The 13,529-nt window shown below is 30.1% G+C and overlaps 2 protein-coding genes across 2 annotated transcripts; both read left to right on the top strand.

Annotated features, from left to right (window-relative positions):
• Window positions 1-4,313: 4,313 nt before the first annotated feature.
• Window positions 4,314-5,640, top strand: LOC135957049 (uncharacterized). The gene is made up of 3 exons (XM_065507709.1): window positions 4,314-4,478; window positions 4,552-4,887; window positions 4,951-5,640. Exons 2-3 carry the CDS (start codon window positions 4,568-4,570, stop codon window positions 5,288-5,290), a joined length of 660 nt encoding a protein of 219 aa, XP_065363781.1. The 5' UTR covers window positions 4,314-4,478; window positions 4,552-4,567; the 3' UTR covers window positions 5,291-5,640.
• A 4,449-nt stretch (window positions 5,641-10,089) lies between these two features.
• On the top strand, window positions 10,090-12,889 carry LOC135957039 (uncharacterized). Its single transcript, XM_065507698.1, has 3 exons — window positions 10,090-10,221; window positions 12,563-12,696; window positions 12,769-12,889. Exons 2-3 carry the CDS (start codon window positions 12,568-12,570, stop codon window positions 12,850-12,852), a joined length of 213 nt encoding a protein of 70 aa, XP_065363770.1. The 5' UTR covers window positions 10,090-10,221; window positions 12,563-12,567; the 3' UTR covers window positions 12,853-12,889.
• Window positions 12,890-13,529: the final 640 nt, after the last annotated feature.

Genomic DNA, 13,529 nt, shown 5'->3' with positions numbered 1-13,529 from the left:
CTTACTACATTGGAGGTCAAAGGCCACCCAAATCAGTTACATATATTTCGATTATTATACGTCCTACCCCCATTACCACGAAGCCTGGTTATGGCCTAACTAATAGTTATACTGTCGGTTAAAAATATTTTTGTATGAAAACTGTCAGTTTAACTATTAGTTAAAACATAACCAGAATTTTTAGAAAATTAATTTCCTATATTTATGTTAAAATTATAGAAATAGAAATCGATTAAAATAAACAAAAATTAACCAGGACAAAATTTAATTTAGTAACAATTATTATGGTTTGTAACGTTCTTAACACGTTATTATTAAAAGTAAAATATTGCTGCCTTTTGTTTTCGTATTTTTTTTGCAAAAAAGAGACCGACCACCTCCTACCCATAAAGATTCTAAAATTTTGAAAATTTTATATAGAACATGTATGCCAAATATAATTTTTCATTCCACAAAATAACTTCTTAAATATTTTTGGCTTCCTTTTACCCTTTTTGTGACTCTGGACCATCTATTTTTAATAAAATTTTGTTTGGGGATATCGCATCCTGTGCCACGACATTGACTTTTTAGCTTGAAACCCAAATTTATATCAATTTATCATTCCATAGATCATTCCTAAGGTCATAGTTTCTTTGATTTATATCTGAGTATGATTTTATCAAGCATTTGATCATATAATATTGAATTATTTATTCCACATCTTCAATATATTCTTCCACATCTTCAACACGATCAAACTATAATTTTTAAAATTTGTGTGTTTGTAAGAAAAGATGAATATATTATCTTAAATTTTGGTTGAAATTGGATTCGGAGGACATTCTATAGAAGTCTGATATCAAACAATATAATTTGTTTAATTATTTGACCAAGAAGTGTTTTGGTACTTGAATGTTGAAAAATGGTAATGCGACTTTGGAAATTTTACCTTTAATAGAGGATGTAATATTGTTATTGGTGAAACTTTTCTAGGATTTAAATAATTTAAATTTTGTTCTTGTAATGGTCAGCGAATAACTGCAACACTAGTCGCCACTTTTGACCACCGTGCTGAACATAAATGCCTGATTTTCGAAACGGTGTGCCAAGAAAGGTTAATATTTCTTAAAGAAAACTTTACTCATAGAAGAATTAGAGATTAATTAACGATCTTATATTATATTTAATTAAAATTACTATGGAAATAAAAATATTTTCCATGTTAATTGCTTTAAGGTTATGTGGTGCTATTATTTTGACCGGCACCATACTCACGAAGGTGAAGGGTATAAAAATAAAGTTATAGCTTGTAAAAAATAATGTGGAAATGTTGGAGAATAATTTTTTATAAGCTTTATTAGGATGAAATGATAAAATTTAAATTTTATTTAAAATAAAAAAAAACATAAAACCCACAGTTAGCATCATTGTTAAAAGGAACCTTATCTTAAAGTAGATTTTGTGGTATTTTTTTATACACAGAAAAAACTATTTCTTCAACCGTTTCAATTCAAATATATCGAGCCATAACCGCCAAAAAGACGTAAGCGCCATGATTATCAATTTTCGGTTTTTGATAAATATCGATAGTTCTCGATCATTCGCATCATCTCGTAAAATACCATCGCTGTATAATGTACCGTTATGATTTTACAGCAAAAACAATTTAGACGTAAGTACAATTTATTGTTTTTATACCCTTCACCTTCGTGAGAAGGGTATATATAAGTTTGTCATTCCGTTTGTAATTTCTACATTTTTCATTTCCGACCCTATAAAGTATATATATTCTGGATCCTTATAGATAGCGGAGTCGATTAAGCCATGTCCGTCTGTCTGTCTGTTGAAATCAATTTTCTGAAGACCCCAGATACCTTCGGGATCCAAATCTTCAATAATTCTGTCAGACATGCTTTTGAGAAGTTTGCTATTTAAAATCAGCAAAATCGGTCCATAAACAACGGAGATATGACCACAAAACCGGGACAACTTAAATTTTTGACCTATTTTTGATCTATATCTGGATTACTATGTCATTAATATAGACAATATGGATATCTAATGATAGATATTTCAAAGTCCATTGCAACTTTGTAGATAAGGCTATAGTAAGTTGGACCTACAATGGGTCAAAATCGGGAAAAATATTTTTTAATCCGAATTTTATTTTCATCAACAATTTTTTTTGTCATACATTTTTTTTCCCAAAATAAATTTAAAAACTAAAAAAAATAATTTGGAAAAAACTTTTTTTAAAAAAAATTTGAAAAACAATTAAAAAAAAATTAAATTTTGTTTGCCTAAAAATATTTAAACAAAATTATTTTAAAGTATAATTTGGTGAAGGGTATATAAGATTCGGCACAGCCGAATATAGCTCTCTTACTTGTTTCTACATATTTTGTGAACAAGAAGTGGAGCTTACGTCTTTATTAGTTTTACTTGGGGGTTACACGATCAAGTTTTGCCTTTCAAGTTTTAATACACTCACACTTTTTTACTAATACACTCACATTTTTAAGAATTGAAACGAACTTGCATTCAATTTCACATTCAAGTTGGTGTTCAATTTTTCATTCAAGAAAACAGCTGATTACATTTTTATGTCCAATTTGAACTAAAATTGTTTTCAAGTTGCGTGCTGCCTACGTCACCGCTTTCAATTTTTATAAATTTTGACATACAGTATATGTAAAAGACTATCAAGAAAAACTTGATCGTGTGGCTGCAGTGTTAACAAAGTAATTAATATTAGTCTTTTAAGGTTAAAAACGTTAATTTGAATTTGTGTAAATGAATATAATTTGAACAATATAAAAAAATGTAAACATTAAGTTGTGTTTTTAATAAAATTGAAAGGGTGTAACTGCCACCGAAAAAGACGTAAGCGACATAAATACCCGTTACTGTGCATACTCAATTTCACGGTAATACTTAGACTTCAACCAAGGATATTTAAAAAAAACCTTCCCCTGTAAAATTTGGTGTTTGGCGCTTACGTCTTTTTTGCTGTTATGACTCTATAAATCACATATTGAACTGGTTTCAATTATTTTATAATTGAATCAAGTATTCATGTGCTCAAAAACAAAATTTTCTGATATTTTCTATTGAATTTTGAGTTTTGAATTTGATAATTTTGACAATTGAATATACAATTTTCGTTATTGATTGAACTTTAAATACAAAAATTATTGAATTTAATATTTAATTTTTCCCTCGAATTATTTAGTGAAAATCTAATAGAGTCGACTACCGTTATTTCTAAAATACCGTTTCCGAAATAATAGGAAATCTAAATTATGAAAGTATCCATTTTTATTTTCCGTATTTAAGTTTATTGAAATCGATTTCGAAACGATTTGAAAATAAAAAGGATGTAATGTACATAATACTTATTATTTTCGCTTTGTAAATTGTTTAACATTTCATTTGCCAACAATAATAAGCCACGGATTAACAAATTATTATTGAAATTGATCGAAATTCGATTTTTTTTTCCAGAAAAAACGGCATAGTTTAAAAAATCATACGATTAATATGTGTATAAAAAACTTTATTGATTATTTAATTAATTGTAAAATAAAATGTGAACTTCATTAGCCTACCCTCGTATGGAATCGGAAATTGAAGGCAATACATAGTTCCTATGAAACTGCCTAAATTTGTCCCCCAAAAGTAATTACATATTTTTGGTATTTAAACATTCAATGAAATCATTGGCTTTTTATTCTCTACCTTCAGAATACGATACATAAGGTTTATTAATTAATTTGTAACAGAAATTATAATATTAATAAGGATTTTAGATATTTAAATCATTTAAATATTAAGAATATGTGATCGTGAACATACTTTACTTTAGGAGTTTTTAGAAGTAACTATGTATATTTAAATATTTATTTGCAGGTAGTTTCACATGAAGCCAACAACATGGTTTTAGTTTTTTTTTTGTATAACTTTGGCATGTTATAAATAAATTAATTAAATTTACTAACAAAATTTCATAAGAACTCAGAATAAAGTAAAAACCTTATGTTTTGAAATTCAAAGTGTATTTAAAATTCGTATCGACACAAACCTTTCACCTACATATTCTACAATTTACTTGGCAAATGATGCATTTATTTGTGGTATCAAAATAAATCAATGACGTTACATTAATTGACAATCAGATCGGAAAACATCTTGACCATGAATTTGTCAATGTATTGTCATGATCACTAAGAATATATCGATCTCAACAGAATCGCAGAAATGAGTATAAATAACACCCACCCCAAAGAATAGAATGTTTAATTGAATTTTAATCGAATTGTTGTACAGTCCAACGTCTGCAACTAGCGATTTATCGTAGAACAAAAACAAATAAAAAGGAGTTACTTTAGGCCAAAAACTTTCGGCCACGATCAGTTTATTTTAGGACTCTGCTGTTGAATCAACTTTAGTGTATATTTCCCCTAAAAAAGGAAACGATTCTGGAAATACAAATACAGGTTTGTAGCTGAAAATGGAAAATGTTACATAACAGATGAGTTTATATGTATGAATGGATTTTTGTATTTTTAGACTGATTGAATCAAAAATGAGAATTCCCAAATATACCTCGGATGCATTTGATAATGTTGAATATCAATTGCGTATCACGTATACTGTGGAAACTGATCGTCGTATCATGAGTTTCGTAGACTCAATGTGGGGCATAGAGGTTACGGGCGGTATCGATCAATTTGAACCCTTGACAATAGTCAATGTTACACCTACCGGTTTGGCTCGTCGTGCTGGTATGCGTATCGGTGATGAGATAACCCAAATCAATGATACTCCCGCTTTGGAACTGACATTCAATGAGGCTTTGGAATTGTTTAGAAAATCAGGTCGTTATGTTCGTGTCTATGTAAGAGGGTAAGTTTCTTTAATATGTTTTCCTAAAGAAAGAGATATACAATTTAAATATACAAATTATAGCGATATCGATGATGAGGGTGAAGAAGATTGGACTTGTGACTTTTGGTTTAGACCTCGTAGGCCCTGGAAACGTGACTTTAAGCCCATACAATGGGAATTCCCTTGGAATGATCGTCGTAAGCCTATTTATCGTGAATCGAATTGTTTCATGGTGCCCTCTCGTATGGAAGAGAAAATCCGTGAACGTCGTGCTGCTACCTCAGCTGTCAAGAAGAAGGAAGAATCTGCTCCTCATACTAGATCTTTGACACCCACTCCACGTCCCAAAAATCAACCCGGAGAAAATCTATTGAATACTGTTTTAAGGCCTCGTGGACCACCACCCAGAGACTTGGAGTGATTAACTAAAGAGAAAAAATGCATATTTATACTTTCTCTCCTTCTTCATCGATAGCGAGGAAGTGGGAAAGTGTTGTATTAATGTTGGATTTAATCTAGCTTGATCACCAGTCAAATATACAAGTGCAAATGAAAAATTCACTATTGGAAAAGTGTTTGATTTTTCATTTCATTTGTAGCGTCCCATGATATCGAATGCTAATTTATGTGATTGTATAAATGTTACAGAGGAAACTGAAAAGAAAAATATGACATTCGATAACATTTCAACGAAAGGAACTCGATATAAAACAAAGTAGTCAAAAGCTGTCATATTTACAAATTATTATTTTTTAATTCTAAATTTAAGTTGCTTGCAAAGATTTATGATCATCGCTATAGGGATAAAATGTAAAATTGACTTTTGCTTTATTTTTTTAAATAAATTGTAAAATTTTACTAATTGTCACTTAAAACTAAACATAATTTGGAAATTCTCAATTTTTATGTAAGTTGATAAAGAAGTGAACAACTAAAATATATGTATTTATGTATATCATAATCGGCAAGTGAATTAGTAAAGGTTTTAGGCCTGGGTCACCGTTTGTCGAAGTCTGGTTAGCGTCCAAAGAGTAGTTTCGGATATTTTATGGAAATGGTTCGCTATAATTTCGTCATTTTATGCGAAATATATTTGAAATTTTTCGAAGTTTTTTTTCGAAGTTGTGATATCTTGATTTTCTATAGCTTTTTCTGTTTTTTTCATATTCACCATTCACACACAAGTTTCAATTAGTTTCAAAAGAAGTTATTTATGACGTTTTGATGTTGTTACTTTGATAAAACCGTTAATTGGTTAAACTCCTATATAAGGCCCACTTCCGAAATTCACTTTAACAAGCATTATTCTGTTAAAAATGTTGGTATCCAAATAAAATTCAACAAAATAAGTTTTGTATCTACAAATAGTCATGCATGTTAATTTCATGACGATCGGTGCATGAATAGCTCCCATATAAGGTCCACTTCCGAAAATCTCTTTAATGTTTCAACATAAACATATTGAAATCAATCACACCCAACCTGAATTTATGGCGATCGGTGCATAATTGGTCACAGCTCCTATACAAGGCCGATAGGTATTATATGGACGGACTTGATCGACTATACTTTCATTCTTGTTTATTTTTCATTTATAAATTTTTAATTTTTCTACTGAAAATATTGGGTGTATGACTTAAAAATGTGGGATTTTTTCAAATCTTTAGCTTTTATTGTGCGACATTTGTACAACATAAATGTATTAAGAGTATTAGCCATTGATAGCCATGACATTTTCCCATCTTTCTGGCAACATATGGATTCCGAGCCAAAAGAACTGGCTCATCTTTTGAGGCCAAGAACGAATCAAGCCAATATCGGATACTCTGTTCCAAAGTAAAGCGTATCTTAGAGAGCGTTCTGCATCGATCAAAACAAATAGTAGTCGGACGGGGCAAGGTCTGTACTAAAAAGCGTGTGGGGCAAAATTTCCCGATCACTTCATTCTAAATACTTTTTAACATGTATTGTAACATGTGGCTGTGCGTTGTCATGATGGAATATTGCGGTTTCATGTCTGGCGTCATATTCTGGCCAAAGTTCGCTTCAAACGAATCTGTTGCGTTTGGTAGAGGTTTCCTGTGATGGTCTGGTTATATTTCACCAGTTCATAATAGATAGGACCCTTTTGCTCCCACTAAATACATAGCATTAGTTGCCCGGACTTCACATACGATCTCTTACTCTTCTAGTTATAGTAATGGATTCATTTTTCATGATTCGGTGCAAATATGATTTTCTTTTACAGCGTTCAACCAGAATTTTCATACAAAATCGTCTTTCAAGGACTTTCAGCTGATTGAGAAGCTTCAAATGATTTTCCAAGCTCTGGTTGAGTTTTACAACTATCTGCATGGAGTAATGCCTCCAATTCTTGGTTTTCTAGTTTTTTTTGGCTGGCCTGGGCGATCTTTCTCTTTCGTATCAAAATCACCAATTCTGAACCGCACAAACCATCTTTCGCATGTTGTAACCGATGGAACATATTTATATAAGCTTTGGTGAGCTATCGGTGTCTTCGGCTGCACTGTTTTTCAAATTAAAAAAGTAAAGCCATACTTCCCGCATATGACGCTTTGTTGGTACAAAATTCAACATGTTCAAAGCAGAAAAAATAATTATTGTTTATTGTTCGATATAGACAGACTTATTATTAATTTATCATAACAATTAATGACGTTTGTTGTCACGACAAAGTTGTCTATGCAAAAGCACTAACAATTTTTTCATAACGAAGCAATAATACTAATAAATGGGGAATATAGCTGATAATTTTTTATCTAGACAACCATTTTGACGTGTATCATGATACAAATTTATCAGGTATAGACATGGGGTAACTAACTTAGAATAAATTACAGATATGTACCCTTTAAAATGACATATATGTTATTAAAATAAAAACCGCCATCTATTGTAAATCCCGCATTTTAAACCCCCTAATTCAAAGGGGTACAAAATAAAATTGCATGGAAAATATTCAAGTTTTCAGCCGTTTTGCCAGCATTCTTCATACAAATTGCTTACGTTTCTGAACGCTTCGTTTTATAAAATGAGGCCCTAAAAATTTGTATATAAAAACACTGAAAAATACAAATTTTAAAATTTAATTAACCCAATAGTTCAAAAAATAATTGTCGGTTTTAGGTCTTGACAAACTGTGGAAACCACTAGAAATTACCGTTATAATTAAAGGACTCATATTGTAAAACGAAGCGTTCAGAAACTTAAGCAATTTGTATGAAGAATTCTGGGAAAATGGTTTGAAACTAGAATATTGTTACGAAATTGTACTTGAATTCAAATATAACGATTTTAAGGGCTGATTTAAAAGTAGCATAATGCTTTCAAATAACAGTGCTGTAATAGCAAACTGTAACATATCTGTGGGCATTATTAAATAAAAGCTTTCAGTTGACCATTGATCGTAAGTTGGAAACGCTGTTTGAATTCGAATATTCAGTTAAGGAACATTGTAGAAATAGAGCTTTCTAGATGGTAATGCAGTGTTATAAATAGTGGCAGAGGTTGCAGTCGTGAGTGAGTTTATCAGAGACGCTTTTCGAATAAACATCAACTGAGTGCCTTAAAGTGTGTTGTGTTTTTCAAGTTAATTCGTGTACATTATAAATAAAGTCTGTATTTCTGCGAATTTACAAACGTGTATAAAAAAACATTGAGTGACTATTTAATGCTGTTGTTGTACATTTTTAAATAAATAAAGAGTTGTTACAATTTTCAAACTTCTAAACGGCTTTTATTTGCAATAAAAGTATCCGGTTTATTTAAAGGAAATAAACCAACGTTTTGAAAAGGTTAAAACGTAACAATATTTTCCATACAAAATTTGTTTAACGTTTGTCGTTTCGTTTTATAAAATGAGGCCCTAATATACGGTTAGCGAACTACAAATATCGTTACTTTTAATCCATTTCGAATCGGTAGCCAAGCTTGCTATTTCAGCACAGATTTTGTATTGGGCACCAAATCCAAAAATTTGTGTGTTGTTTCTATGGGCCTCATTTTATAAAACGAAACGTTAATCGTTAGAAAAAAATTGTTTGGATAATAGTCAAGTTTCAAACCTTTTTCCCAGTATTCTTCATACAAATTATGTACCTAAATTAAAGTTAATGAAGATATTTAAAATAAATTGTTTAATGTTATAAGAATTCAAACAAAAAATATTTTAATTAATACCACTTTATACTGAATAAGATTGATAAGGTTTCTAAACAACAAAAACCAAACCAACTCGTGAATAGTTAGTGGGAAGAGAAATACTATACTAAAAGAGGGAACATGGATGCCATCTAATTTCGAAAGAAAATCGGTATTTTGGGGAGCTTAATAAAATTTAATATTATCATTAAAATTACAAAAAATACAACTTGACAAATAATTTTGAAGGAAAATTATGTAAAATTTCCGAAAAATATTTATTTTCCTATCTTTTGTGTATGTCTATGTCTAAATATGTCTATTTTGGAATAAATAAAAAATAAGAATTTCTTTTCAAAGGTTGATTTTACTAAAAAAAATGTCCATGGTAGAATATTAAAGGTATTTAAATTTATTTAATATTGAAATTCACTTACATATATTACAAATACTGTTTTTGCTATAAATTCGTATATATAATAAAACCAAAAATCAGTTCTGTAAAAATCCCTAAATCTGGCAGACCTGCAGCTATGAGAGGGATTCTCATTATCTCACTCTCTCTCTCATTTCTGAGAAAAAGTAAACCAGGGTTGGAAAAGTTAATACAATGCTACTTTTTTTGATACTATTTCCAATTAAAAAGTACCGCAATACTCCCGCATTTGATACTTTCAAATAATTTTCAGTACATGCATATTTATGTAACATGACAAATTTATACATTTTCTATAGAAAATGTTCAGTATAAAAGTATTTTCTATAGAAATACTTAGTATAACAGTAATTTCTGTAGAAATACTTAGTATAAAATTAATTTCTGAAGAAATACTTAGTATAACAGTATTTTATATAGAAAATCATTAGTATAACAGTAATTTCTATAGAAAATATTGTGTATAACAGCATTTTTGTAGATGGTTCGATTTAATATGAACATACATAATAAACATTTTAGTACTTTGAAGCTAAAAAAAAGTACTATTTTTATATTATTTTGATACCATCCATTACCCATCTCTGAAGTACACTAAAGTATTTACTCTCATTCTGTTTGTGGGGGGATCGGTTTAGGTATCCATTTTACTACAACACTTGTTGCTTGATCAGTGTCACAGTGCGTTACTTTAAGCAGTTGCAATAAGACGTGAAAATTTCCGATTTTTTAAGTTATAAAATATTTAGAAGAAGGTTAGTGTGTATTTATGTATTGTATTGTATTGATGATCTAAACAAATAAGCAAACAAACAACAATTCAAAAGTACAGTGACTTTTCCTAAACAGTGTTTCCTTTGTAAATGTTTTTCATTGTGGTGACGTAAATCAGATAAAAATAAAAGAAAATCTTAAGAAAATTACAACTAGAATGTGCAAACTGAAAAACAAAAATAAGAAAATATAAGAAAGAAACGCAACAAACTTGTTTTTCCATACAACCATGAATACAAAAAAAAAGATTTTTCCGAATAAGATGCGTGACTAGTACAGATCACGTCATATAGTTTGTTTTTCCCCTCTCAGACAATAAATTTATTTTCTAATTGTGCTACAAAATTTCCAATACTCGCCTAGTTTCTGAAACTTTATAGGTATTTCATTTTTTTTTTTATTATTTAAATTTTATTATGACAAGTGTTTCATTTTCTAGATTCAATGTTTTTTTCTTCTAATTTTCTTTACTATCTATTAAACAAAAGTAATTACTTGTCACTTTGACATCATCATTGTTAAATAATTTTTTAATTATCGCTCACTTTATTTTTGTGATCTCTTTAATTTTCTTAAAAGTACATATTGAAATATTCAGTTTCTTATCTTTCCAAATTGTAAATGCTCTTTATTGATAAAAAAATAAAGAAGAACAAATAGAAAACTCAGCAATGTGTCATGATCATCAAATGTATGACACATGCATTTTGAAAATATTTAAACGCTACATTACATATTGGCACCTTATCTTCCACACATATTTGGTTTAATTAACACAACTTTCCATAGTTGCCATTTTTGGTTGATAGTTGTTATTGTTGTTGTTGTTATCCAAAAATATTCCAAGTGTATTTATTCATAGATACCTAGTTTGTTTAACAAAAATTGTTTAAATGTTTTTCGATTTTAATTTTGTAGTCACGCACTAAAAATAACATTCCCATAAAAATTATTTAAAAAATTTGTTTTTTGTTTTAGTATCACAAACAACAACAAAGATTGTTTAAAAAAGTGCATTTTATTTGTTTGTGGATTATTTAACTACCAGATACAACAAAATAATTATATGACTTCTCATTTAAATTGTGTATTTATTTCTTCTCCCAGCCAAAGAGAGAAGAATTTGGTTTGTTTTCAGCACTGTCATCTCAGTGATTTTAGCAATGTTTTTAGTGCTTTTCAAAAATTTCTACGCGAAAGAGTACGTTCTAATAGCTGCTATAAGAATTTACATTGTTTTGAAAATGAGCTTAGGACCAATTTAGAAAACGCACGTTTTTCTCTTCAAACTATAACTTAGCAAGCCTAGAGGAGTGCTTCGGGTCGTTATCCTGCATAAACTTCCAGACAAGAAGCATTTACTCTTCGGCAAATGGTAGAATTTGATTCTTAAGTATCCCTATGTAATCTACGGCACACATTTTTTCTTTAATCCAAAAAATTGGGTCGACGCCAGATGTCGAAAAACAACCCAAAATCAATGTGAAACCTCCACCTCCTCCAACAGTTCGGAAACTTTTTTCAATGTATAGGGGTGGGTCAAATAGTCCGTGCCAGGTTTTAGGAAACAAATTTATGGACTTTGCTCAACCTTTGCCACATTTCTTCAGGTTTGGAAACAAGAAATAATTACTCGGAGCTAAATTTGGAGAATAGGGCGGAAGAGGGAGAATTTCGTACCCTAATTCATGGATATTTGCCATATAAACTGCTGTTTACCAGATTGTGAGCAAACGCGGCAGCCCTCTTGCAGAAAGCTTTCTTATGCCCAAGTGAACATTCAAAATTGAATCCACTGAGCCATATGAGATGCCTATGGCTTCCACAAACTCTCGCACTTTCAATCTCCTATCGGCTTACACCACATCGTGATTTTTTCAATTGTTTCGGGCGTCCAGAATGGTCGTCATCGTCCGTGCTTGTACGGCCACAACGAAATTCAGTAAACCACTTGTTTACCATTGAAATTGATACTATGGTTCCCATTGTATTTATCAAGTTTTATCCACAAAAAATAATCCTTAATGAGTAGACGGAATTCAGTTTTTTCCAATTTCTAGTCAAGTCCCGAATTCAAAAAGTTGCAAATTACTCATTCTTCTTTATCGCTGACTTCAAACAATTACCCACTAAATAAATAATTCAAGTACATGTTGGTGTTTTATAAAACGCTTTGTTTACTTTAGTCGTCACCACAGGTTGACAACACTTAATTCCGGTTTCGGACAAAAACAACAACGATGGCAGCAAAAAAATTGTTATTGTTTACATTTTCTTATCATGTTTTGACGGTTTTTTGTTTTTTTTTTTTCTTTTTTTCAGCAAATATGGGCAATCCAATCTGGTTTATTTTTTGGTTTTTGGTATTTTGGTTCATCTCGTTCTTTTTAGCTTTCTTCTGTGCTGGCGTATACATAATTTTGCTAATCTTTGTGGTTTGTTTCCCCGGTTTATCGGTAAGTTTGATAATGTAGTTCTTGTTACTTTAGTCAATGTTTATTAATCATTTAAAATTATTTTCTTTACAGTCCATTACCGATATTTTACTGCAGTGTATACAATTCCCCCAGTATTGTGCCAAGGCTATGATGGAATGCAAGTCACCCTTCTAAATTGTTGAATTTTCTTTGTTCAATAATTTTTGTTTAATTGAAAAAAATGCATTTTGTTTTTATTTTTTTTCCCTAAGTTAGATAATTAGTTATTTTGTAACAGATTAATATGTTTTTTTATATAAATAAGACTAAACAAATTTTGACATAAAAAAATTTAAAAAACCTTTTATTAATTATTTTGTTGTTAAGGGGGTTTAAGAAGAGGTTTAAATGCAGCTTAAACTAAACACAAATTGTCAAACTACTTATTTGGAACGTGCATTTTCAAAATTATAATTGAAAACTTCTTATCCCCTTTTTCTCTGGTTATTGTTTTTCGTAACGATAAACCTCCAATTAACAGTTTATCGTCACGATACAAAATAACCAGAGATTGTGAAAACGGAGGTTAATCTGTTACAAAAAAATCCTGGTCATTAATAAGGTGTATGAAACTAATCAGGTGATCGTTGTTTGCTCCTTTGTGTTTACATACTGTGTAGAGTGTCCAAAAAACCGATTTAACCGAAAAAGTGTGTTTTTGAAAAAAACGGTTTCGATTTTGCCTTTTAAAAAAACTGTTAAGCGGTTTCGGTTTTTGTCTTCAAAAAAACCGGTTAACCCGTTTATATTAAATTTTTATTTAATGGAAATTTTGCATTTTTGAATTCTTACGCAATTATTTTATATCTTTT

The sequence above is a fragment of the Calliphora vicina genome, chromosome 1 (genome assembly GCF_958450345.1).
Source record: "Calliphora vicina chromosome 1, idCalVici1.1, whole genome shotgun sequence".
Lineage (NCBI taxonomy): Eukaryota > Metazoa > Arthropoda > Insecta > Diptera > Calliphoridae > Calliphora > Calliphora vicina.
Note: the sequence above shows the minus strand (reverse complement) of the source record. Positions and strands in the feature narration are given on the sequence as shown.